This window comes from Brachycentrus maculatus, unplaced genomic scaffold (genome assembly GCF_059751285.1).
Source record: "Brachycentrus maculatus isolate JH-2025_06_01 unplaced genomic scaffold, ASM5975128v1 h1tg000196l, whole genome shotgun sequence".
Taxonomy (NCBI): Eukaryota; Metazoa; Arthropoda; class Insecta; order Trichoptera; family Brachycentridae; genus Brachycentrus; species Brachycentrus maculatus.
The window spans coordinates 196074-221160 of NW_028280947.1; the positions used below are offsets into that span (position 1 = coordinate 196074).

At 33.7% G+C, this 25087-nt stretch overlaps 2 protein-coding genes across 3 annotated transcripts; one reads left to right on the forward strand and one right to left on the reverse strand.

Annotated features, from left to right (window-relative positions):
- Positions 1–623: 623 nt before the first annotated feature.
- LOC148307567 (growth hormone-regulated TBC protein 1-A) lies at positions 624–10016 on the reverse strand. 2 transcript variants are annotated; one of them, XM_088263150.1, is made up of 6 exons: positions 9682–9741; positions 9416–9600; positions 7840–8106; positions 6521–6703; positions 2703–2956; positions 624–2377 (listed from the first exon to the last, which is right to left on the reverse strand). In XM_088263150.1, the coding sequence occupies exons 1-6, from the start codon at positions 9687–9689 to the stop codon at positions 2279–2281; spliced, it is 996 nt and encodes a 331-aa protein (XP_088119276.1). In that variant the 5' UTR covers positions 9690–9741; the 3' UTR covers positions 624–2278. The 2 variants fall into 2 exon arrangements, with proteins under 2 accessions (XP_088119276.1, XP_088119275.1); XM_088263149.1 differs by lacking the exon at positions 9682–9741 and adding an exon at positions 9891–10016 and having other exon boundaries at positions 1321–2377.
- Positions 10017–10254: 238 nt separating this feature from the next.
- On the forward strand, positions 10255–24804 carry Sec5 (exocyst complex component secretory 5). Its single transcript, XM_088263072.1, has 15 exons — positions 10255–10534; positions 10607–10759; positions 11800–11989; positions 13465–13576; positions 14026–14185; positions 14619–14833; positions 15566–15815; positions 17110–17291; positions 17402–17758; positions 18325–18519; positions 19844–20037; positions 20703–20934; positions 23334–23521; positions 23858–23917; positions 24455–24804. The coding sequence occupies exons 1-15, from the start codon at positions 10426–10428 to the stop codon at positions 24525–24527; spliced, it is 2670 nt and encodes an 889-aa protein (XP_088119198.1). The 5' UTR covers positions 10255–10425; the 3' UTR covers positions 24528–24804.
- The last annotated feature ends 283 nt before the right edge of the window (positions 24805–25087 follow it).

Genomic DNA, 25087 nt, shown 5'->3' on the forward strand with positions numbered 1-25087 from the left:
TATATATATATATATATATATATATATATATATATATATATATATATATATATATATATATATATATATATATATATATATATATATATATATATATATATATATATATATATATATATATATATATATATATATATATATATATATATATATATATATATATATATATATATATATATATATATATATATATATGTGCCACGACATGTGCGTATACGCAAAGCATGACACGTACGCACTGAGAAACGTTTGTGTATTGGTGATTTTATCCCCGATTTTTTTTCACAAATTATTTATTTACATCGCTGCAAATAAATAACTTTATATTAAAATACTTTTATGTTATACGTTATTATATTACGGAGGAATACAAAAATTCTGAGCCCGTATCTATTATATTTTATATTGATATTATAATTTCTAAAGTCGAGTTGTAGTAAATACACCGGGAGGGAAAGGTTAAAATGCTTAGGGTGCATATGTTGACAATCCTCCATCATAAAAGTTTCTTATTAAACACAAAAATATAATTAGTACATCAAAATAAATACCGATGCATCAATAACACAATATTAAAAGCATTTCAAAAAAGTATAAACATTTTTTTTTTATCAATATTAAAATTTTTCTTGATAGGTAACATAATAATTTTTTTTGGTGTTTTAACCCTGTAGAAAATATAATTTCATAGCCTACTTTAAATTACAATTCTTATAACTAATGACAAAAAATATTAAATAATTTCAGAAACATGCGCTGCTAAAAAAATTGTATTGTCATGCCACGGCAAAAACTCCACAAAAAAGTTAATTATTGAAATAAAATAAAAAATTATGATATTGACATAAATATATGAGCAATATTTATAATTGCATATGTTTCTGTTACATTTAACATGTGCCGCTGTTACAGGTATAAACACCTTTCGTATGTGTATGTAAAAACACGCGCGTATTTGAATTACAACGTTGTGTCAATATTTCAAAGCAATCGGCGAATAACTTTAGGAGATTTAATATTTTGAACAAACGAACTTTACATTGTTATTTATATAGACAAAGTTACCCAGATTTAGTGTATTTTTAATGATTGCATTATTTTCTCATTATCACTTATTATATCATTGCAATTCATATTTTTCATCACTAAAAAAATAACAAAAATTCTAAAGGAAAAAGCAATTTTGCCGTAGACATGACAATATTTAATTCTATAATCCTAAAATAATTAAATCTAATAAATCTGTCATGGAGACTTTGATCAACGAATCTAATAATGTATCAGAGAAGAAAAAAACATTTATGAATTACTGTTTGCGTGTTTTTTTTACTTGAATACGCAGAGATACTGACTGCTAGATTTTGGAGCTAAAAGCATGTGTTTTTTTCTTCATTATATGAAACACTTTTCCAACGCACAATTAACTTCTCTGATCAGACTCTATAAATGCACTAACAAAAAAAATAAATCTCTTTTTTTACATACAAGGGGTACCCCGCACATATTACAAGCTAAAAAATATATTTTTTTAATAAAATTTTACACGGTATATACCCCTAATTAAAATCTATTGTGACACGTGTTTCAATACATTCAATATCATTATCAATTGTGATGTTGAACAGTTGAATGTATCTAAAAAAAATGTCACTATAGATTTTAAGAAATAGTGGCATTTACCAAATGAAATTTTAAAATGGGTAGATATTACTACAAAGTGAGTGCCGTATCAATTAAATTCAAAACATGTAGTTAGTTAATTTAGGCTCAATATTTTGAGTGTGTCCAAATTTTTATTCACAAATGCTGGATTTGCCAATGAACTTATTACAACCATAAATGGAGTTTTTATCAAAAATGTGAATTTTATCATCAAATACAATTTTTTTTTTAAATTTCAGTAATGTGGCTGTCAATAATGGGTAGAATGGTGATAATTACGCAGTATGTAAACCAGCCAATCACAGGAAGTAAACAGATACCCAAATACCCAGATTTCTATATTACCATTGCAATAGTAAAAAAGTTTAAGTAATTGATTTGGATGTCATTGCAATTAATATTTTTCCTAAAGAGTTGGGACTACCATCGGCAGTATGTACCTATTTAATCTATAATAAGCTTATTTGAAGGTCAAGCGGGGTACTGCTGTAAGATGAATCTGTGCGAAGTTGATTTGTACGGAGTAAGTAGTATGGATGTGATTGAAATGGTACTTAATAACTAAATGTTATTGATTTGTCACCGAAAGAGCTGATAAGTTGGAGGGATTATGTCATTATCTGTCGGAACCGCGCTCCATCCTCTGGCGTGCCAATGTTTCTCGTAACTTAATGATAGTTGTGTTTGAGAGAGAGCCCGGTACCTTGAATATACTCTGAAAAGTAAAATACACACAAACATTAAATATCTCCATTTTCTGTTACCAAGTCAAAACCCTTATTCAACATATTGATCAGTGGCGTGCACAGAGAATTAATTAGGGTAGGCAGTAGAGGAGTACTGGTTGCGTTTTTATATGTCACGCGGGTAAGTTAGGATAGGTACTGTTTTTCTGCCTATATGGGAGGCACGCCCCTGATATTGATATTATATTCTACCTATAACTGGTGTATCTTAAATTATCAATATATATAACTCATCCAGGAGAAGAAGAAGATAATTTAAAATATTAATACTTTTGACAATGATGTCAGTAATACCTGCATAAATACGTGGCAGTTAGTCGCAAAGGCATTCCTGACAATCTCTTTGAAGCACTCTGCCAGCGCGGAGAAGTCGTCACAGCGTAATATCTGTATTCGGTTCTGCTTGATGAGGGTGATGCAGACCCTGAAGAGGATCTTGGAGCCCTCGTAGAACAGGCAGTCCCATATCCTCAGCACCGTCTCCGTGGGCAGCACCTCCGCAAACAGGCAGACAAACCACTTTGTACTTATCACAGCCCACGGCAGACCTGTGCATGAGACATGTCAAAGTTAGGTCATGACAATTTCCAGAGAGTAAAACATGTATAAAGTGTTCCGGGGACAGTCAGTGCAATTGTCAATGCTTTTGTCACTGATGCTTCTTAATGTAACAAAATATTTACAGAGGTAATCAAAGTGGTGGCCACTTACAACTTCTTATTGACAGCGAATTATGAGAATTGGAAACATTAACAAACTTAAGTAATACCCAAATTAACCACCTGCCTGACATATATAAAATAAAACCCATTCGGGGATCCAAAATAGATGATCTGAGAAGGTACTTTATGGAGAGATATATCGCTCACTCCTTTCAAGAACGTCATAAATCAAAAAACTTGATTTTTCAGGAGAACGTTTTTAAAGTTTAAAAATATAATACAATATTTTAAAAATAAATATCAAGTCACTTATTGAACTTTTTACTATGCAACAGATCTTTTTAGGAAAAACCTGAAGGTTTTTTTTCTATTTGAAAAATATTTAGTATTTTAAAAATAATAATTAAACAATACCTTTTCTTCAAAATGCAAAAACAACACTTTCTGCCCTGTAGCGGGTAAATATTTAGTTAAAAATATGCCTCTTTTGCTGGGATATAGTACATTTTCTGGGCATTCCGAAAACATGCACAACTGAAAATTGACGATTTTTGATTTATGACGTTCTTGAAAGGAGTGAGCGATATGTGTAGTGATTAGTCATATTATCTTATTTTGTTTTTACCTTATATTTTTTATATTTTCTTATTTGTTTATTTTAAATATGCTTTTTACCTTATGTTTTTCTCATTTATTTCTTTTAAATATGCTTCTTATGCCTATTTATTATACCTGTTTATTTTTTTTATATTTTGCCATGTATTAGTATTAGTTTTGGTTACATAAAAAAAAAATGTACTTTATTATTGGTGTTCCAGTCTTGTTAACCTTAATCCCATGTCCCAAAATGAGAAATAGAAATTACTCATCGGGAATATTATATGTATATATGACTTACGTATGTAATATGTTTTGAAATAAATAAATAAGTCTTTTGGGCGCTTAACTTCTTAACAGTCAAATTTTGGCGAAAAAATTAGTCGGTGAACGAAATCATCACCAAACAACTTGAAACAGGACTACCCGAACACTGTTCGGGTTAGTAAAAAAAAAACAAATCCATAAATATATTTGGCTCGGGCAAATCAATACCACCAAGTTGGAATACCATTTGCCCGAGCCGCTCTCGGACTCATCAATGCAACACAAACTCCTTGCCCGAGTCATGTGAGGGATAAACTGGAAACTGGTTAAATTAATTTTTAGTCCCTGTTTACAATTTGTACTCATCGTTAATTTACAATCTCTCAATGAACCTGCCGGAACGAACCTAATCATCAAAGACAAAAGGGGTTTTTATAGAAAGGAATATAGAAAACACATGCTCGCGTTTGTAATTCAAGATATTAATTGATTTAAAAAAATATGATCTGTAGTATTATTTACGGACTATTTCATAAACCTTTCTGAAGTTTTTATACAATAGTCTATGATATCAACTTATATAAATACATAAATTAGAACATCTACATTATTGTTTTGACAACATAAATTGTTGCAAAATTGCAAAGAAATCCAGAAAAAACGTTTTATCACTACATATTAACACACTATGGACGGGAAAGGTATTTATACCTGTTCAGTCGATTAATGTTTAAGGACGGGAAGGGTATTTTTACCTTCTGCGCCGGCCTCATTTCAAAGTCAGAAAATAAGGAATTACACATTTAATGTTTTTATATGAATATTATGTAACAATCTCTCTGTTGAGGTCTTAACATATGTATGTAATTATCAAATCCCGTCGCCAGCGGTCCGCAGGCATAAAAAACACCTGCATATGGTGTGTAAGCATTGATATTTTTTTTATTTATTTATGAATATTGTACATTTGTAAATCCGAGAGTAGTAATTGAGAGATTGTAATAATTTTATGAATGTTAAAAATACTTTTTATTTCTGTTAATTTTTCCCAAATAAAGCTACTGTTAGTGTACACATTCAAATTGGTAAATTTAATAATCAAGATACACAACAAGGATTACCATGATTAATAAAGTCATAAAGATAAACCATAATCTCGACCATTTATGATTAGGAAATGGTAAATATACCAAAGATAAAAGCACCATAAAATAATTAAATTTACATAGAAGCCTAACAGGACACACATAATTAATGCTTATTTTTTTAAATGAATAAATATACATATTTGTACAATTTGATATTATGTTATTTTGAACTTATAATAATAAGCATACATACCATCCTAAAAACTAGGAATTACAAAGTAAGGAATTGAACTCAGGATTTTACGCTCGAAATCCATAATGAATAATAAAAAAATACATATTCATAGAAAATATCAAGTACATTTTGTAAATACAGTGGAACCTCTCAGTACGAGCATAATTCATTTCAGAATCTTACTCGTTAAGCGAAACACTTGTTAAGATAAACATTTTGTGTTTTGACTAAAGCAAAAGTCCCAGTTTACAAGTGAATGTAGTGAAAAAGGGACTTGCCCTTTCTCTGTAACTTGTTATGCGAAATGTCGCTCTTTAAGGGAGCAGTCTTTTCATTTTATTTTGCTTGTTATGCAAATTATTCACTATGAGAGGTTCCACTGTATACTTTGCAAACTACACCAGTTATGCTTTTCAGAAAGGGTAGAAAAAATACTCTGTATGTCTAGGTTTGAATCAATGGATGATGGGGCTCTAGAGCAGAGGTCGCTCACTCCTTTCAAGAACGTCATAAATCAAAAAACATGATTTTTCAGGAGAACGTTTTTAAAGTTTAAAAATATAATACAACGTATTAAAAATAAATATCAAGCCTCTTATTAAACTTTTCACCGTGCAACAGATCTTTTTAGGTAAAACCTGAAGGTTTTTTCTCCATTTGAAAAATATTTAATATGTTTAAAAAAATAATTAAACAATACCTTTTCTTCAAAATGCAAAAATAATACTTTCTGCCCTGTAGCGGGTAAATATTAAGTTAAAAATATACCTCTTTTGCTGGGATATAGTACATTTTCTGGGCACTCCGAAAACATGAACAACTTAAAATTTACGATTTTTTATTTATGACGTTCTTGAAAGGAGTGAGCGAGGTGTCAAACTCAAAAGGCACCAAGGGCCCCATAAGGTGTTTTGGGTACGTCGGCGGGCCACATCAAAAAACTCAAAAATCCCATTTTCATTTTTATCTAACTTTAAAAAAATAATTTACTATCAAAGACATTCACATGGGGTACAGTAGATCCAACTTAATGATTTTGTAAAAGAATATCATATGTTCCCACATAAAAAAAAATGATTTCAATGAAAAATAAAAATAAATGAAAAATATAACTTGAGTATCTAAAATATTACATTATTGAGTATTATTATATCGTAACTTATGTTACACTTAACTTAATGCAATAAATATATTATTAAAAAAAAACTGTCCCAAAAACCATTCCTTTTTAGAACCAAACAAATGACAAGTTGATGTACTTACCTAGATTTAAAATATGCTGATGGACATCAGGGACTTTTATCTTCACTAATTCCGAAAGGACATCGATATCCGTAATGAGTCCATCCATAGTCCGGGTATAGTAATCTGGCAACACCACTTCAACAAGAACTTTTAGCAGCCAGAATGTCGTCTCTTCATTATTTGTGACTAGCAACAGCAATCCTACGACATAAATGGGGAGAAATAAATGCAGAAACCTTTTTTTTTACTCTTTTTACGACATCACTTAATTTCTCACCTAGAGGGACTCTTTTTTTTATTTAGCATTAACTTTGTGGAATACCATGATTTAAATATAAAAATAAACCACTCGTAAAAGACCTTTTTTGAGTTTATTGATATAAACAGGTGAAAATGCAAACTGTGGGAAATTATATACAATCATGACAGGCGCCGTGGCGTAGTTGGGTAGACGCTCGACTGCGAAACTGGCATCACCAGTTCAATACCCGTGAATCGCAAAATAAAATCAAGAAAGATGTATTTTCAATTGGTCTGGGTGTTTGTGATGTGTTTTTTGCATTTACCTTCCATATCCTTACTATCCTACCTACACATAAGCCTCTAAAAATAGAGGCTTTGCGGGTTATTCCTTTAAAACTATAGTTTTAAACCCCTGCCCAGTTATGTACATAAAATAGAATTTTGTCTAGCTTCCTACTAGTCTGATGATTTCGGTAACGATGAAACATGGTCACTGGTCAAGTTAAATAAAAGCAGAAAAAACTTTATACCATAGAACAGGGCTACTTGAACTTTGATGTGTTACTTGAGCCCAGTACAAAAAAATTATATAAATCTGTATTTGGTTTACAATAATGAATGTATCGTGACAATAAGTGTCACCTGTCAGGGAAACAATGAATCATGTTGATATGTTCATTGTTGTAGATCAAATACATAATAATAATATAATAATAAAACCCTTATCCGCACCCCAATGGTGCATAGGGCACTGCGTCATATAAACGCAGTGTTATCTTGATCGTTTACACATGAAGGCAAGATGATCAGCCCTCCGCTTCAGGTACCAGTCCAGGGTAATATTGAATAAATATGACTGAAAAAATCACTCATATTTATATACCCCCCTTGGGAATCGAACCCGGGACCTCCGGAACGGTAGCCGAGCGTGCTGATCATTACACTACGGAGGCGGACAAGATCAAATACAGATCAAATACAGATCTAAATAATTTTTTTGTACTGGGCTCAAGTAACACATCAAAGTTCAAGTATCCCCGTTCTACGGTACTTGTTTTACTATATGGAAATATAAATATTATATTATTAAGTACCTGCAATATAATTGAGACCTTGGCAGTATCCCACATCTTTATTATTGTGTGCATACGCGACGAGGACATTGAACAAATGGGCTTGGTGGTTAGCAGTCTTGTTGAAGTATATATTGTCCGGAAAGGTCCTGGGTAAATCCGTTTTCACAATGTCCACCAATTCTTTCTCAAACGGGGCATCGAGTAATCTCTCGTACAAATCGGGAGACTGTTCCCTTATTAAACTGGCTCCGGAGACGAGCATCCATACAGTGCTGCGATGGCCACCTTAAATTAGTTGATAAAATATATTAGAATGTAGGATTATTCTTATATACCTTTCAAATTTAATAAAATAAGTAGTTGTAGAAACAAGTAGTTGTGATTATTCTGAGGAAGAGACGGGTACATCTCAAAACCGGTAGACAAATAAATCTCTGTGAGTGTAATTTTTTGACATCTCATCAAAGATGAAGAATATGGAAGTCTGGGCATTTACGGGGCTTACGACCGTCATAGGCTGGTTTAAGTGATCACTTTACACACGTGTAACATTCACCAATTCTACTCATTATTGACAACCACACTATTCAAATTCTCGGAAGTTCTATATATATGAACCAATTTAGAAACCTTGTTCATGAATCACTAGAACTTCACTAGAGACATCTATTGGTGAGATGTAAAGAAGCTTTTTATTAAGCAGAAACTCTTATACTAGTATGTGAGATCCGAATCCTGGATTATAATCACACACATGAGAAACGCCAGAAAATACCATTTTCATTTTTATTATTAAGCTTATAATTTGACCAGATAATTTATACAGGTTATATACTAATAATATTAAAAAATTTATATATATCAAATAAAAATTATTAACCACAAAGTAAATGAGAATTAAATCTAGCGTTTGAATCCACTCATTGAGAAAATTGTTTTATTTATATATTTAACTATAATCCGTACCCCCTCTAATCCGAACACCTCTGTAATCCGAACGCCCACTCATCCCTTAAATACATGCTTAAAATGGGCTGACCAAGTGGATATTCCAGTGCCAGTGTAAATCCTTTTATGCAAATTGAGAGATAAATCTATTTACTTATCATCAAATAAATCTCAACCAACTAAAACATTTGATTTCTTTAAAAAAATCACAGTACATGTTTGTTTTATTTGATAAAAAAAAATACCCTCCAGAATCTTTGTACTATAATTGGAACGCTTCACTAGTTCAAACAGAGGGTAAATTTTTGGCGTTCGGATTATAGAGGTCCTGCTGTAATTGAAACCGGAATAGCTCACTGTGGGGCATGTTGATTACTAATTATACCAGAATAGGAATGACATGATAATAATAATGTATCGGGTTGTGGTCCCGTGGTTAATGTCGCGAACTCTTAAGTCAGAGTTCCTCGGTTCGAACCCACTCTACCACAATTTGATACCTATTTCTAATAATGAGCTGCTTAGGCTCACAGAAATAATATGAAATTGAAATATTTGTGTTAATAATAAAAACACAAATATTTCTCTTTTTTAATAAATAATAATAATAATAATCAAAAGCTGTTAAGTGAAAACATTGTCTTACTTGGTATGCCTTTTCTGACATATCTCTTCACTGCTAAAGATCTTTTAAGGGATTTTCCATCCCCTAGCATATCCGACCATTTCTTGGAACGTCTTGCCAGAACTTTTAGGTATATGGACATAAACCGTTCATAGGACGCATAATCAAAGTCTTCTGGTCTCTCAAACCCATACTCGTCCACTTTACTGGAAGAAAAAGTACATATTTAAATACAATTCGGGTTATATGCAACGGGTGGTATTATAATATAAAAACAATCAGTAGACCGTGACATCGTAGAGAAATGAAAATAACAAAGAATACGGTAAACGGTGAATCATAAGAATTGTGAAAGCTGCCCTAAATTCATAGAATTAAATTATTTTCATGATAGACGTTCAAATGTCAAATTAACCCCTGCCCTATGAAAATAACCTTAAAACTAAAAGCAATGTACATGTATGAAATTTACATACAATAACACAATTTGATTTACCTGAAGCTACTAGTGGCCATGGTTATTAATTTAAGGCGATACGCCCTTTCTTAAACAATAAAATTAATATTTTTCTAATACCCGATATTTCGATAAAATTATTTACACTACATGTTTTGAAATAAATATATGGCTGATAATATTCATTTAGATAGCCAGCTATAATTCATTAAAATATTTTGTTTAGAAATCCGAAAAATGATAAAAAATATGATTGATTAATATTCAAATAACATTTATTAATATTTCTAAACTTTAAAATAGTTTTTAATGCAAGAATAAAATAGAAATGATTGTATTTGTCAGTTGCGGTTCCTACTTTTAATGTGAATTAATTTTTTATCAATTTGTTTATGAACGTGCTGTCATGTAGTTATGTCAACTGGCGAACTGTCAAATATTAAATGTCAGGAGTGGTAGGGAGGTGTAACTTTTATTGATATTATTGAGTATTTAATAATGAATCTATAATTAACGTTTCAATTATTGCCGCCAATGATTTTTGAGTTGTCAAAGTACATTCTTATTTGAGAGTATGGGTCCACCGCCTGTTGTTACTGGTTTATCCCCGAAGGAAGGTCCACCGGGGACCAGGGTTACCATTCGTGGGGAGTTTTTGGGTCTAAAAGCAAACGATTTAATTGGTAAGTTATTTGAACATCGTCTGAAGTTATAATTCAGTTCATTTGGCTCCTTCTAACCCTACTCGATTGCAGGTTTGAACATTTGTGGATGTGATTGCCTTCTATCTGCGGAATGGAAAAGCAAAAATAAAATTGTCGCTCGCTCGGGACCGGGAAAGGGGAGAGGTGATATTATAGTGACCACTAAATCTGGCGGTGAGGGAACATGCACAGTGCAATTTAGGGGTAAGTCTTAAAATGCTTTAAAATGTAAGCAGGGGTAAGTCTTAAAATGATCGATTTGAATTTATTGAGATGACTAATACGGTACTTCTTCTGATTGATGCACTGCTATCTTGACTGTAAATTATACGTTAATGAGGTGATCAATCTTATCGTGTGAATGTTAATGAATTAATTTCCAATTGGTAAATGGAATAGTGTTATATCTGCTGTCAAAGTTTCTTGTAATTTTGATGCTGATGTATTGTAATGTCATCAGCCTAAATGATAGATACTCAAATGCTGTCTAAAACGCCAACAGGAGACTATGATTATTAAACATACTTTGGATCATTTGCACATTTTGTACCATATTTCTGCGTCAACCATTTCCGATAATTCACCTTTATCAGTGTCTGTATTCAAACACTCATAATAGCCTCAGAGTTTTAAGCTTTATTTATTTGTTGTGTTTTTATTTTATTAACCCTTCCCTTACGATGCTAAAAAACTTCCCCGTGCACCGGTGATATGTATTTTGTACACCATATGAAAATGTCGTTTAAAAACGGGAAAAATGTGAATTTTCCCAAATGTTGCTTTTATTGACCATAGTTGAAATTAAATTTTGTAACAATTTTGTAATGTTAGCTCTGGTAATTACCTGAAAAAGAGAAAAAAAGACATTGTAAGTGGCCATTATAGAAGACAGTGATACGCGACCGTCGCGCAAGACAATCCGCACACTACTGGACTGGCGGAGTAAACACGTTACGACATGCGACATGCACGTATACTTACAAAGCATGCCACACGCGCACACACAGAAACGTTTGTGTATTGGTGATTTTATTCCCAATTTTTCACAAATTATTTATTTCCATCGCTGCAAATGAATAACTTTATATTATAACACTATCATGTAATACATAATTATTTTACGGAGGAATACAAAAATTCTGAGCCAGTATCTATTATATTTTTTATTGATATTCTCATTTGAAAAGTCGAGTTAGAGTAATCACATATCACCGGAAGGGGAATAATAAGATGCATGTTTCCAGGCTATCATGAGTCTTATGGTCCCATGAAGGAGAGTGCCGTTTGGGTAGAAGAAGGTGGAGTCGCCTTATCTTGGGGGCGCCGCCCCCTTTCTCCTGCTTCCTACGCGCCCCCAGACCCCCTCGGACTATCCACCGAAGGAGATGAAAATAAGTTTCCAGAAGATCACCTTAATGAACTTTTCCCGGATTGGTAATTTCATTTTATATTATTTCCCTCCTCTAAAAGCATTTCATTTTTATACAAGTATTTCTCGGTGAATTAATAACTTCTGTTCATTTGTTATGTCAATGATTGGAGGGAAAACAGAGTGTGGGTTCCTCGAGCGCCCGACGCGACTGCTGAGGAACCACGCTCCATAATTTATTTAATTTTCTCCGGACATTTACATCTCAAGTCTGCAATTTTTTGCTCATCTATAAATATTGTGATTGGTGTTAACTTGAAATGGTTAAAAGTTATAATTTTACAAAGGTTAGCTGTTAACTGATGAAAGTGCATCAAGAATATCATTGCGTCGTTCAATATAGCAATGCGGTCCTAAACGGTGTAGTGTATTTCTAAGAATCTGTGCCGAATGAACACATGTGGCCATCGGGCGTTAAAAAGTGTTTTGTGTTAGTCCCTTAAGGGTACGTTACGACCATAGTGTATTCATCCGAAACCCCTACCTTCTCGGGAATAAATGACTGCAATAAAAATGTGCAAAGACAATAACGATCCTAGAACGTGTGCTGAAACGGTAAAATTTGATGAAATCGAACTACGAAAACCTCAGAGACAAAACAATCATGTCGGATAACGGAAAGGTGTCAAAAGAGGATAAAAGCGAAGTCCCGTTTGAACTGTGTTGAACCCGACTGTGCTAGTCTGGAAGTTGGAAGTTGGCCATCCACAATGACGAGGAGCTCAACAAGCTGCCCTCCAGCGTGACGACCATCGCTCAAGAAGGCGTCCTGCCCAACACCTTGGCCATTTTCCAGCCCATAGGATCAAGAGGAAGGCGTTTTAATTTGTCATCTTTTCCCCGCTCCAGACTCGACGGCCCGAGACCGATTGACGACGTTTTAATCCATTTATTTTTTGTATATCATTATCATCATCATCGTATGTATTAGTATTATTATTATCTATGTCTTTATAAGCGCCCTTGAGGTAGTATTTTACAAAAATGGCGCTATACAAATTATCCAAATTATTATTATTATTATTATTATTAGAATTATTTAATTAAGTAACTAATTTGTTCCAGTTCTAAAACTGAATTTTTTTCATTTTGTGTAGGATGATCATTATTTAAGATGTAGGTTGTTATTTCAGCTTGTAATAAAATGTATAATAAAAATAATATTATTTATTTGAACTAGGTAAGCCGTGGATGCAATACTTAGCCATAGTAATATAAAATGAAATAAAAATATTAATATTGTAAATAATATAGCAAAATTCTGGAGAGATCTAGCTCACTGGCAATCACAATACTGCCTCATATGACTGCTGCATGTCCCCATCTGTGCTCCACATGCAGTTTTTTAATGAGGTTGGAATTCTTTATCAGCCTCTCCAGGAAGCCTACCGCTCTACGTCTCACTAACCTATCCCAGTGTGTAAATATGATTCATTATTTCAAATTGTTACCATATAATAATTATTACTTATTATTTTAGCTCAGGTGATCTCGCTGCAGAGAATTTTCATCCAGGTTGGTTTTTACTTGAGCATCATCATGCCACCACTTTTGAAGACTTGAAAGCTGGGACTCTATTTCTAAAACGGAAGGTAATAAAATATTTATGCTTCATAAATTTAAATTTCACTAGAGAAGTCTGAAAAAAAATTAGAAGTGGCCATTACCATTTAGACCGCAAAATGACTGCCGAATCAATTAATGAAATAAAAAAATATGTACATAACATGAATTTTTTATTTCATTAATTAATTTGGCAGTCACTTTGTGGTAATATAAATGCATTTTTATTTCAATTTCACATGTTATTTATGAATCAAAAATGTATGATGATATGCCTGAATGTATGAAGAATGAAAAGAGTCTGAAAGAATTTAAAAATAAATGTTTTGTGTACTGTAAGGAAATGTAAATACATATATGTAAAAGTAGTAAATTAAGTGTATAAAATAGTTTGTATTATGTAATACATATATGCTAACTTAAGAAATATTAATAGAATTGTTTAGAATTTAAAGACCTCCTTTTTTGTGAATTATAGGTGGATGTACAAAAAGAAGGACAGTTGAGTTTCCTGAAAGCAAATACAGGAAGTGTGATGGACCAATTAGATGCTTTAATTTTGCTAAAAGATAGATTTGAATTAGATGCCAGGGAAGGTGGTAATGAGCCATTGAAGAAGTTAGAAAACGCAATCAAAGGTGGAGTATTCTTTACATATAACCCTTTTTTAAATTAACTAATCACTGCTCAAAATGCAAGAGGAATAGTAGATAAGAAAAAAGAATAACAGTAATAGCTAAGGCACTTGGGCACAAGTTGCATATATGCACTCGTATTAGCTTGTACTAGCTTCTTGAAGATAGTTTGGTTATATTTTAATAATTATTAATAATTTTAAACAATAGATGCTTCATCCCAAGTTGAGATACCTATAATATTGGTATATCATCCGTAGGGTGAATAATCGGATATTTAATCTAGAATAAAACATTAAAAAATATATTATTTTGTTCAATAATGCCAACATAGACCTTGGCTTGAATGATAGTTACATGAAAGGCACTGTTGTATCTCAAAATAAATATGGAATTTCAATTTTATACAACCTTGAATTTTTTTTTTAATTTTCAGAATCAATGGTAGAAGCTAATAAACTGTTCGACGAAGTGTTGGCCCGTAAGGATAATGCAGATACCACGAGAGCCACACTGACGATCCTAACAAGACACAAGTTCCTTTTCCAATTGCCTGGCAATATTGATAAGAACATCGGGAAAGAGGATTACGATCTGGTTATCAATGACTATGCCAGAGCTAAAAACTTATTTGGAAAAACTGAGGTTCCTGTAAGTGCATTTTTAATTTGATATGAAAAGAATAATAATTAATATTGAAAAATTATATGAAGAAATTACAATAAACCTTTGTACTTTGGATAATGCAAATTCTGGGCATCAATTACATATGGAAGTTTTTACCTCTCCGTGAGTACCACCCCAACTGTGGGGCAGTAGCGGGCATAGAGTTTTTAATCAGGTTAGGCTGTATAAAGAATAGTGTTATTATAATAAAGAAAATGATATAAAAAAAGTGGTCATAGACAACTACCTCACTCTAACAACGCGTCTTTTGTCGTTGAATGGTAACCTAGAAAACAAAAAAGTTATTTTAAAAATGTATAACATACATAATTAGTTAGGAATTCCGTTTGCTCTTAAAGTTTTCTATAACTTTTCCACTCAAGTAAGGTAGGCACTGCTTATATGCCTATATGGAACGCATTCCACTGCCGTGGGGCTATTAAATACCAGGTCAGATAGCGTGTGGCCCCACGTTTAGAGCATAGTGATTTTTTTTTTAATATTTCCAAATTATATTGGGATTTGGACTGTCAACGCCATCTATTGATGATACAACACTACTAAATCATTTATCAGCTAGATACATGTTTTACTGACTGAAATAATGATGTTTTGAATGTCATTAATATCTTACTACAATTTTTTTAACATGCCTATTGCTAAATGTTTATATCTACTGAACATTTGAATCAAAGACTATTATTTTTTTGTGTATAGATATTTAAGAAGGTGCTTGCTGAAGTTGAAAACAGGATTGACAATCTGCGGTTACTGCTACACTCGAGAGTGCAAAAGATGCCTATTTCCGTTGAAGATCAAAAGTATCTGATTCGCTCCTTGATGAATCTGGAATGGACTGGAGATGCTGCTTGGAACGGAATAACCGCTAGGTGTGATTTCATTTCTAAGGAAATTACAATGACTCGAGATTACCATATTCAGTTGGAAGCGTCTGAGGAAGATCAAGGTAAAAAGAAAATTTTCATATATGTTTTTTTTTTTTTTTTAAACTACATATACAGAAAAGAAATAAGTTACATGGGCGGGCTTATTGCTAAAAAGAAATATTTTCCAATCAACCGAAAACAGACTAGTGATATTGATCAAAACGTTTGATACCATATATAGCCATTTGCAATCAGAGGGTAGATAGTACTTGAACATTAAAAAAAAACATTAATTACAAATTGGCATTAAAAAAAAACATATACATATTACAAAAGATGATAATAAGGAGAACAAAGAAAAAAGGGAGTTTAGGGAAGGAGGTAGAGGGAAAAACTAGGGGAGGAGGTTTGATGGACAGTTAGGATTCTAATGATAAATAGTAATTTGTGAGACGTTTTAATTCAAGTAACTAATTATTGTATCATGTAACAGATTACATATTCATTTCCTGAGAAATGCTGTAGATTTTCAAACTATTTGGGTAAGATTTTTATTATTGACGACTCATATATAATATTTTGGATACACAAATGTACCCATAAAGAATCTATAGAAGAGTGCTCTGTTCATTCTTTTTTTTATTAACCTCAATAGACCAGTAGTGCCTAGCAAATTTCAGTCATCTCCACTCAATCAACTAGCTGACGTGCCAATTCATAGAGAATCAACCTCTTAAGAAAATCTAAGGTGTTTCACTCTACCAGACTTCTAAAAATATTTTAATCATCTTTCTCTGCTCGAACGGTTATCAACCATCCCTATTTTCCTGTAACTCAATAGACCAGTAGTTCCTAGCAAATCTCCACTTTATCATTTAGCTGATGTTCCAATTCATAGAGAATCAATCTCTTAAGAAAATCTAAGGGTGAAGACGTGTCGTCGTAATGTAACGTCGTAACATCGCTCGCGGCGAGCATCCGAAACTATGGATGGAGCGCTCGGCTCGCTGTACTGACCGCCTGAATGCTCGCACGTAACATGTTACATTATGACGAAATGGTCCGGTCAGTCTTCACCCTAAGGTGTTTTACTCTACCAGACTTTAACTTTAGTGTTTTACTAAAAATATTTAAATCATCTTTCTCTACTAGAACAGTCACCAGCCATCCCTGTTTTGTTTCATTTTTTTACTATTCAGAAGCCAACTTAATGAAACAATATAAGTGAAATGATGTGAATTAAGTAATGAAATATAAATGTCGAGACAAATGGCATATACCAGATTTGACAATGTATTATTTTGATGATTTGAAATATACATGTGTCTCAATTTTTTTAAAATTTATAATGTCAACATCTCATTTTGTGTCCAGGAAAAGTCCAGAAGTCCAATAAGGCCGGTGTGATGGAAACATGGCCCCCGCGTGTGTTACTCTGCGGGACTCTCTGCCGGCAGCTGTCGCAAGACATGCCCGACCTGTGGAAACTCGGGCAGAGCTATTTCTGCGGAGAGCTGAGAGGAGACCGGCATGTAGACAAACATGACAAATTCAAGGTATAACTGATACCAACAGATGACTGTTAATATTTATCACAATTCAGACAAAATATATATTTTTTTAAATTTTACTTTGTTTTTCATCAATTTATTCTTCCAATTTCCAGAGAATGATTCTTACAACAATCGAATTGTTCAGCCGCACATTACGGACTGCGCTTCTCCCGCAAACCCTTGACCGAACTAATCTAGTGGACAAGGCCTCTTGGGGCAACCAGCCCGCTCCTAACCTCTGCAACTGGCTGGCCCATTGTCTCCGTGATGTCCGGGAAACGTACGGCGCTCTCATGCGCCTGGACCTACCCTCCGACGCTCTAGACATTGTGGGAAACCTCATATTCGATTTGAGATTACACTGCATGATCGGCCTTTTGCGACAGGCCATGGATAAAGTAAAGACCTTCCATAAAAAAGAAACATGGAAAGTGGAGTTTGACCCCCAGCATGGTGGTATCACTGAACTTGTAAGTTATTTGTTTCATTTCCTTTTTTTATCAAGAAATACTCATTAGTATCAAATATCTACATAACTTAAAAGCAATACAAAAATTAGTCGTTGAGTAAAATTCCTAGAAATTGCAGAAGAAAAATTTGAAACAATTTTTTTATAATCCTTTTCTACGCTGATTTCTATGCAATTCAAAATAGATTACTTGTAAATTGTCTATGATTAGATAATAGATCTCTAACTATGCAGCATTTCTACTACATTCTTTTTTACCAACTCCCTCATATTTTGTTGTTTGCTTTATCAAACGCAAATAATTCAAGATTTTTTTTATTTAAACCTTCAAACCTTTATCCGCACCCAATAGTGCATAAGGCACCGCATCGTATTGATGCAGTGTAATATTAATAATAATTTATTATGTGTTTCAAGTACCAGTCCAGATTGATATTAAATAAATATTTATCATTATTTATCATTATTTATCATTACATATATCAGTAAAACAAAAACAGTTTTTAAAAAAATAATGGTTCAACTGAAATTTTATTGGTATCCTAATTTAATCTCTGTTATTTCCAGCCCGTTCTACTAGAAAAAACAATATACGATGTAATGAATATTGTCAAAGAGTCAGTCTTAATTTCTTGTCCGAGAGAAAAGCCGCTATTGGACACTGCATCTGCTGCCTGTCGTCATCTTAGCACACACATTCAAGACATGCTCCAGGCTTTCACGAAATGTCTGGAAACTCTGGCTTTCAGTCACGATGATCAGGTATGATTGGCTAACTATTGTAGTGTTGTGAGCTAACATAATTACACGCATATTAAGCTAGTATTGCTGTTATTGATTACATTAGCTCAGAAACCAGGATGTTTTATCATTATACACCAGAAAGTCATCAATTAAAAAATTCTCCCTATAGTGGATTCACAGCAAGACTGCTCTATGTATGCTTGTTTTCATTTTCTGGTTGTTTTCAATTAGCAAATTGCAAGGTAACAGTCACTGCATAATTATTTCTTCTCCGTCTTAATCCTCATTGCTGAGGGTTGTGACCCTTGCAGAAGCAATGACTCTTCTCCAGTTATCCCTTGACTGCGCTGCACGTAGCGCTCCAACCACTGAGGTGCCTGCTGCTGCCTTAATTTGATCGGTCCATCGTGTGGGGGATCTTCCTCTCCCTCTCTTTCCCTCCAGGCTACCGATCACAACTAGGCGTTCCAGGCTATCCTCGTTGCCACGCGCAACGTGTCCAAAGAACTGGAGAATCCGTCGGGTACAGATATTGGCCAGAGACAAGCCATATTTATAATTGATGTGAATGGTTAATTACAGCGACTATACAGACAATACTGATGATGTACTTCTTTTAACCCTTATAGGCACCCAATGGTGCATAGGGCACTGCATTGTATTGATGCAGTTTTATCTTGATCGATACTTACATGAAGGCAAGTTGATCACTGTTAGAGTGTAAAATCACAAATATTTATTTTTACACCCCCTGGGAATCTAACCCAGAACCTCCAGCACGATGGCTAAACACATTAACCATTACACCACGGTGGCAGACACTAATGATGTATACTAGCCTAATTTTTGATACCCACATTTCATGCAAAGTCTAGAGGAATCTTTAGTTATGTAATCTATAATAACATTGTTTTTCTATGTCGCTCACTCCTTTCAAGAACATCATAAATCAAAAAATTTGATTTTTCAGGAGAACATTTTTAAAGTTTAAAAATGCAATACAATGTATTAAAAATAAATATCAAGCCACTTATTGAACTTTTTACTGTACAACAGATCTTTTTAGGTAAAAGCTGAAGGTTTTTTCTCCATTTGATAAATATTTAGTATATTTAAAAAAATAATTAAACAAACCGTTTCTTCAAAATGCAAAATCAACACTTTCTGCCTTGTAGCGGGTAAATATTAAGTGAAAAATATGCCTCTTTTGCTGGGATATAGTACATTTTCTGGGCATTCCGAAAACATACTCAACTGAAAATTGACAATTTTTTATTTATGACGTTCTTGAAAGGAGTAGGCGATGTTTGAGCTCAGTTACGAGATTTTCTTCCTCCTTCAGGACAGCGGGCAATCTCCACTCTCCGTGGTGTTGGGTGCCCCTGAGCTCATGGCTTCCAGCGGGAGACTCGGAGATCTGGAGGCGCACGACGCCCCCACCACTCCACTGTGGCAACACCGACTGCTCATCACCCTATCCAATTGTCACTACACTATGCAATGTGTTCTGCCTCGGATACTGAGCTTCTTTGAGAAGTTTGTCTATTTTTCATTTTATTTTAAAATATTTTGACTATCAAATGCCCAACACCAACATATGTCTCTAGTGAAGTTCTAGTGATTCAAGAACAATGTTTCAAAATTTGTTCATATATATAGAACTTTCAAGAATTTGAGTAGTGTGGTTGTCAATAATGGGTAGAATTGGTGAATGTTACACGTGTGTATCATTTAATCACTTAAACCAGCCTATGACGGTTATCAGCCACGTAAATGTCCAGACTTCCATATTTTTCTTCATCTTTGATGCGATGTCAAAAAATAATATCAAATGCCCTATTGGTGAGGATGCCACAGTCACCATTTTCGATACAAAAATGATTTTGAACCATGCAAAAATTTATGTGAGTGAATTATAGATTACTCGATTATATTTTTGACTATTTTACGGATAAGTTGAATTGAATTTAATAATCAATTTAACCTTTCCAGGAGTGTGGCTATACATGGTCGTCCAAACAAAACTTTTGTCAAATATTATGGTCGTATGCAAACAGCCGGGCTTATAACTAAAGCCCAGTGACATTTATTTCCTTGTACTGCCATCTGTGGTTATATTTAAACACTAAAACCACACTTCAGATTATTTTTCTTTTTTACCCACAATATTTTATTTATAGTAATATCAATGTTGTTTTTAGGAATGGTTATCCAAAGCCAATTATACCAGCTGAAACTGCCAAAGCAGCACTTCGAACCCTGGATCGGTCGATAATGGAAGCATATTTGGAGCAAAAGAGCGACCCGCTTGTTGGAACCATAGAACCGTCCATGTACATTGGGAAATTTGAGTGGGATATGAAGTACAAGCCGTCAGACATACGGCCTTACGCCAAGGAGTGCATCAATAACCTGATTGCAGTGCATGCTGAGGTAGGTTGGGTTAGATTAGGTTAGGTTGGGTTGTATATATATATTTTAAATATTGTTTCGAAGCGGCTATAGAAATCTTTTTCAAATTCACATTATGAATATTGTTAAATCAGTCTATAAATTCTAAACAAAACAGAATTTTTTTGATAGAGCCATTACAAAAATATGAAATAATTTTAACTCATAAAACCAACTGCCTACTCTAGACCTGGAACCTAGGACCTTCCTATGCCACGTCTACTGAGCTAAACAATATGCCGCCTTGATCAAGAAAGAAATCATATTCTAACAGTCTTTCTTCTTTTTCCATGTTCGCTCCCTAGGTGGAGCATATGGCCAACACGAGTCGTCTCCAAGTCACTCTGTCACGCGCCATCTCCTTGGCTTCCTCCCAGGTCAGTCTGGCGTCTCGAAGTTCCGCTGAGTATAGTCGGTGAATGGTCGTCAGCGGCCTTCCGGGGCGCCGGAATCCTCGGGGTTGGAAGAAGAGACATGAGGGGTTGATGCCCTCAGGTGGCATTCTAAGGACATGTCCCAACCATGTCCACCTTCTTCTCTTCAGGACTTCCAGTATGAGGGGCTGTTGAGTTCTTCTCCTCACATCGTCATTCCTGACGAAGTCATACCACTTTATACCCAGTATTCGCCTCAGGCATCTATTTTCAAAACTTGCTAGTTTCTTGCTTTGAGCTTTGGTGAGGTGCCACGACTCACATCCGTACAGCAACACTGTTAGGATGCAGGCGTTAAAGAGACGACACTTGGTTTTCGTCGAGTAAAGCAGTGAGTCCCAGACATTGCGCATTTTATTGAATATAGCTCCTGCCATTCCGAGCCGTACATTCAGTTCCTTCTGGACACTACCATCCTCCACCATGAGTGTTCCAAGGTATCTGAAGGTGTCGACTCGAACGAGCGCTCGTCCCTCACAAGTAAGATGTTGATCTCGGTCCGGACAGGCTGAGTTGCACATGACATTGGTCTTTTTGGCGTTCACTCTTAGGCCTAACCGAGCGGAGTTTATTTGGAGGGAGTCAATTATATCTTGCAGGGCTCCGATCGATGTATCTATTAGAACTGCATCGTCCGCATATTCTAAATCGCATAATTTCTGAGCAGGACTCACTGCAATTCCTCGATCCGGTGGAATTGACATTCGTAGGATGAAGTCAAACATGATGATGAAGAGAAATGGGGCTAGTACACAGCCTTGCTTCACCCCAGTAGAGACCTCAAATGGTTCACTGCACACATCATCTATTCTAACGCAGCATTCGCTGTTAGTGTGAAGCGCCCTGATAATGGCCACAATTTTGACAGGAACTCCATATCCTTCTATGATATTCCAAAGAGAAGACCTATGCGGGCTGTCGAAAGCTTTTTCGTAGTCTACAAAACAGCAGGCAAGGGCGCAGTTCCATTCGTTACTTTGCTGTAACAGGCATCGTAAGTTATGTATATGGTCAGCGCACGCCCTGCCTGGTAGAAAGCCCGCTTGGTTCTCTCTGAGGACTCGCATTATTGGTTTTTAGATTCTTGCCAAAATTATTTGTGCCAGAATTTTTCCAGGAACGCTTAAAAGAGTAATGCCACGGTAGTTATCACACAACAGCGGATCACCCTTTTTGTGGAGGGCTATAACTTCCCCGTTTACCCAATCCTTCGGGCACCTTTCCTCTTCCCATATCTTTGAAAGTAGGTGATACAGGGGGTCGAGGAGAGCGTCCATGCCACTCTTGACGTATTCCGGATGTATTTCGTCGACACCAGGCGCTTTTCCGTTTTTCAGCTTTTTAATAGCTGATATAATTTCAGTATGCGTTGGAGTGCTTTGCGAAATATCGTGTTACTTAATATTCTAACAGTAGTAGGGATTTACTTTTTTCTGAGATAGAATTATTTCATATTGTCGTAATCATTTCATCTATTTGAAAATTGCTATGCACAAAATATTTAGCATTCTTAATCGATTCATATGATTTAAATATTGAAAACAATTAGCAATTTTCAAATTTCACTTTTTGTAAAAAATTTTTCTCAGTAACTAAATTACTTATTTAATATGTATCTAGTCTTTAAAATTCTTAGGTATCGTTGACCACTAGGGTTGATCCCAACAAAAGATGACATTAAGATAAATTTACTGATACAAAAATAAATTAGACTATACAAAAATGTATATCAAAAGAAGTTAGTGTCATTTTAAGCGTTGAAATTGGTTGGATAGATAGTACATATAAATATATAATATTATTTCATACGATCCTCTTCTATATTGGTGGTGTGATTTCTATGGACTGAACCATAGACTAGCTCTCATATTATTTGCGCTTAATTAGTCTATGTATGTAATTTTGGTTGTATATTTGCGATTTATTTCTTACACTCTTATTTTACAGGTCCACAGTATATCCCCAAGTTTAGTGCGTGCTGTCCTTTCCCAGATTATTGAAACAGTTGGTGAAGAGATATCAAGGCTCATGTCTTGCTGTCGGGATTCTTTTTCACAAAATGGCGCCCTACAAGCCAGAATAGATATAACTGTACTAAAAGATGTCACTATGCCTCTGCTGACACAAAGAACAAAGTAATTATTTTTGATTAATAGTTTTAAATGGCATCATTATTTTGACTATTTTCCATTGAAACATTTGTAAATTCATTAATATTTTTTTTTGCATTAATTAAATTTAATGAATTACATCTGGAAGCGCTTTTAATTGTCATTTTATTAATTTAATGTTCTTTTACTTATCAACACCATAAATGTAATATTAATTTTTTTTTTAAAGGTTTACAATTAATCTTCTTTCATTCAATATCCACATTGATGCTAAATGGCTTTGACCTAAATGGGAATGATAATATCCTTACAACAATTTTTTTCTTGTTTTTGTCTTCAACTTTTTTTTTATTCTAACAGGAATTATTTTGATGAAGCATTGGATTGCATTCCAGAGATCAAAACCAGTGAAGACAAAATGTAAGGTCACCAATATTATTAACTATTTATATTGACGTACTGTAGATAACCATTTCATACACCTAATTTGTGAAATGGCTCCAAAAAAACTCCACACATATAGCTTACTTTATAGGAGAGAGAGACTAAAAACATTATAATTTAACCATGAAGCAGTTTTTTTTTATGTCGAAAGGGAAATATTTGTGTTTTTATTATATTCACAAATATTTTAATTTCATACTATTTTTATGAGGCTAAGTGACTCATTATTGAAAATGAGTATCAAATTGTGGTAGGATGGGTTCGAACCCGGAAACTCTGTCTCATAGTCCACAATAGTAACCATGGGGACCACATCCTAACTTTATTGAATCTAAAAATACACTTCATTGAATTGTATGGATATTGCATATTGAAAACATCCAAATATTTATTACCGTTTCTATAAATAATTTGGTATTATGTTTATATTCATTCTGAAAATACTTTACTTTAAAAAAAAAGCCCTGTATTTTTTTTGTGTAAACATTTTAATGTTTCTTTTTTGTATTCTAGGTTGATGGAGAAAATAATAACAGACTTCCAAAATAGAACAAAACTCCAAACAATGTGTTTTAAAAACTGTTGATTTTTTAATCAATTTCTTATTAGAGGAGAATATGAAAAACACGCATTTGAAGTTTTATTAATATGCAATAACATTACTTAGTGGTAATTGGCTAATACAACAAACATTGTACAATAAAGTAACAAATCAAATTTTTAAATGTACAAATATATTTCTTATTATTTTGTTAAGCTTTCTTAATACTTTTTATGTTTAATATAGAAACAAATAATATAGAATGTCTATACTATACATTGTTTCAATTTGTTGGTACAATCAAATAAATTTTATTAATGAATGTTTATTATTTATTTCTGATATACAATTTCGTTTACCAATTGACAGGTAGGTACCTATGTTTTGTGGTTTTATTATAATCTTTTCAATTTGGGAGACGTATGTCAACTTTTGAATGTCAGCTAGGGGTCGCAATTATTAATTTACAAAAACGCGTTTCACCCTCCCTTACAAAATACATTTCTGACTCCTACCAATATATGAAATGAAATAATATAAGAAATGAAATAATACACACATTATTGATACCTTTTTTTGGGCCTCCTAAATTTTCTTACTTTTGC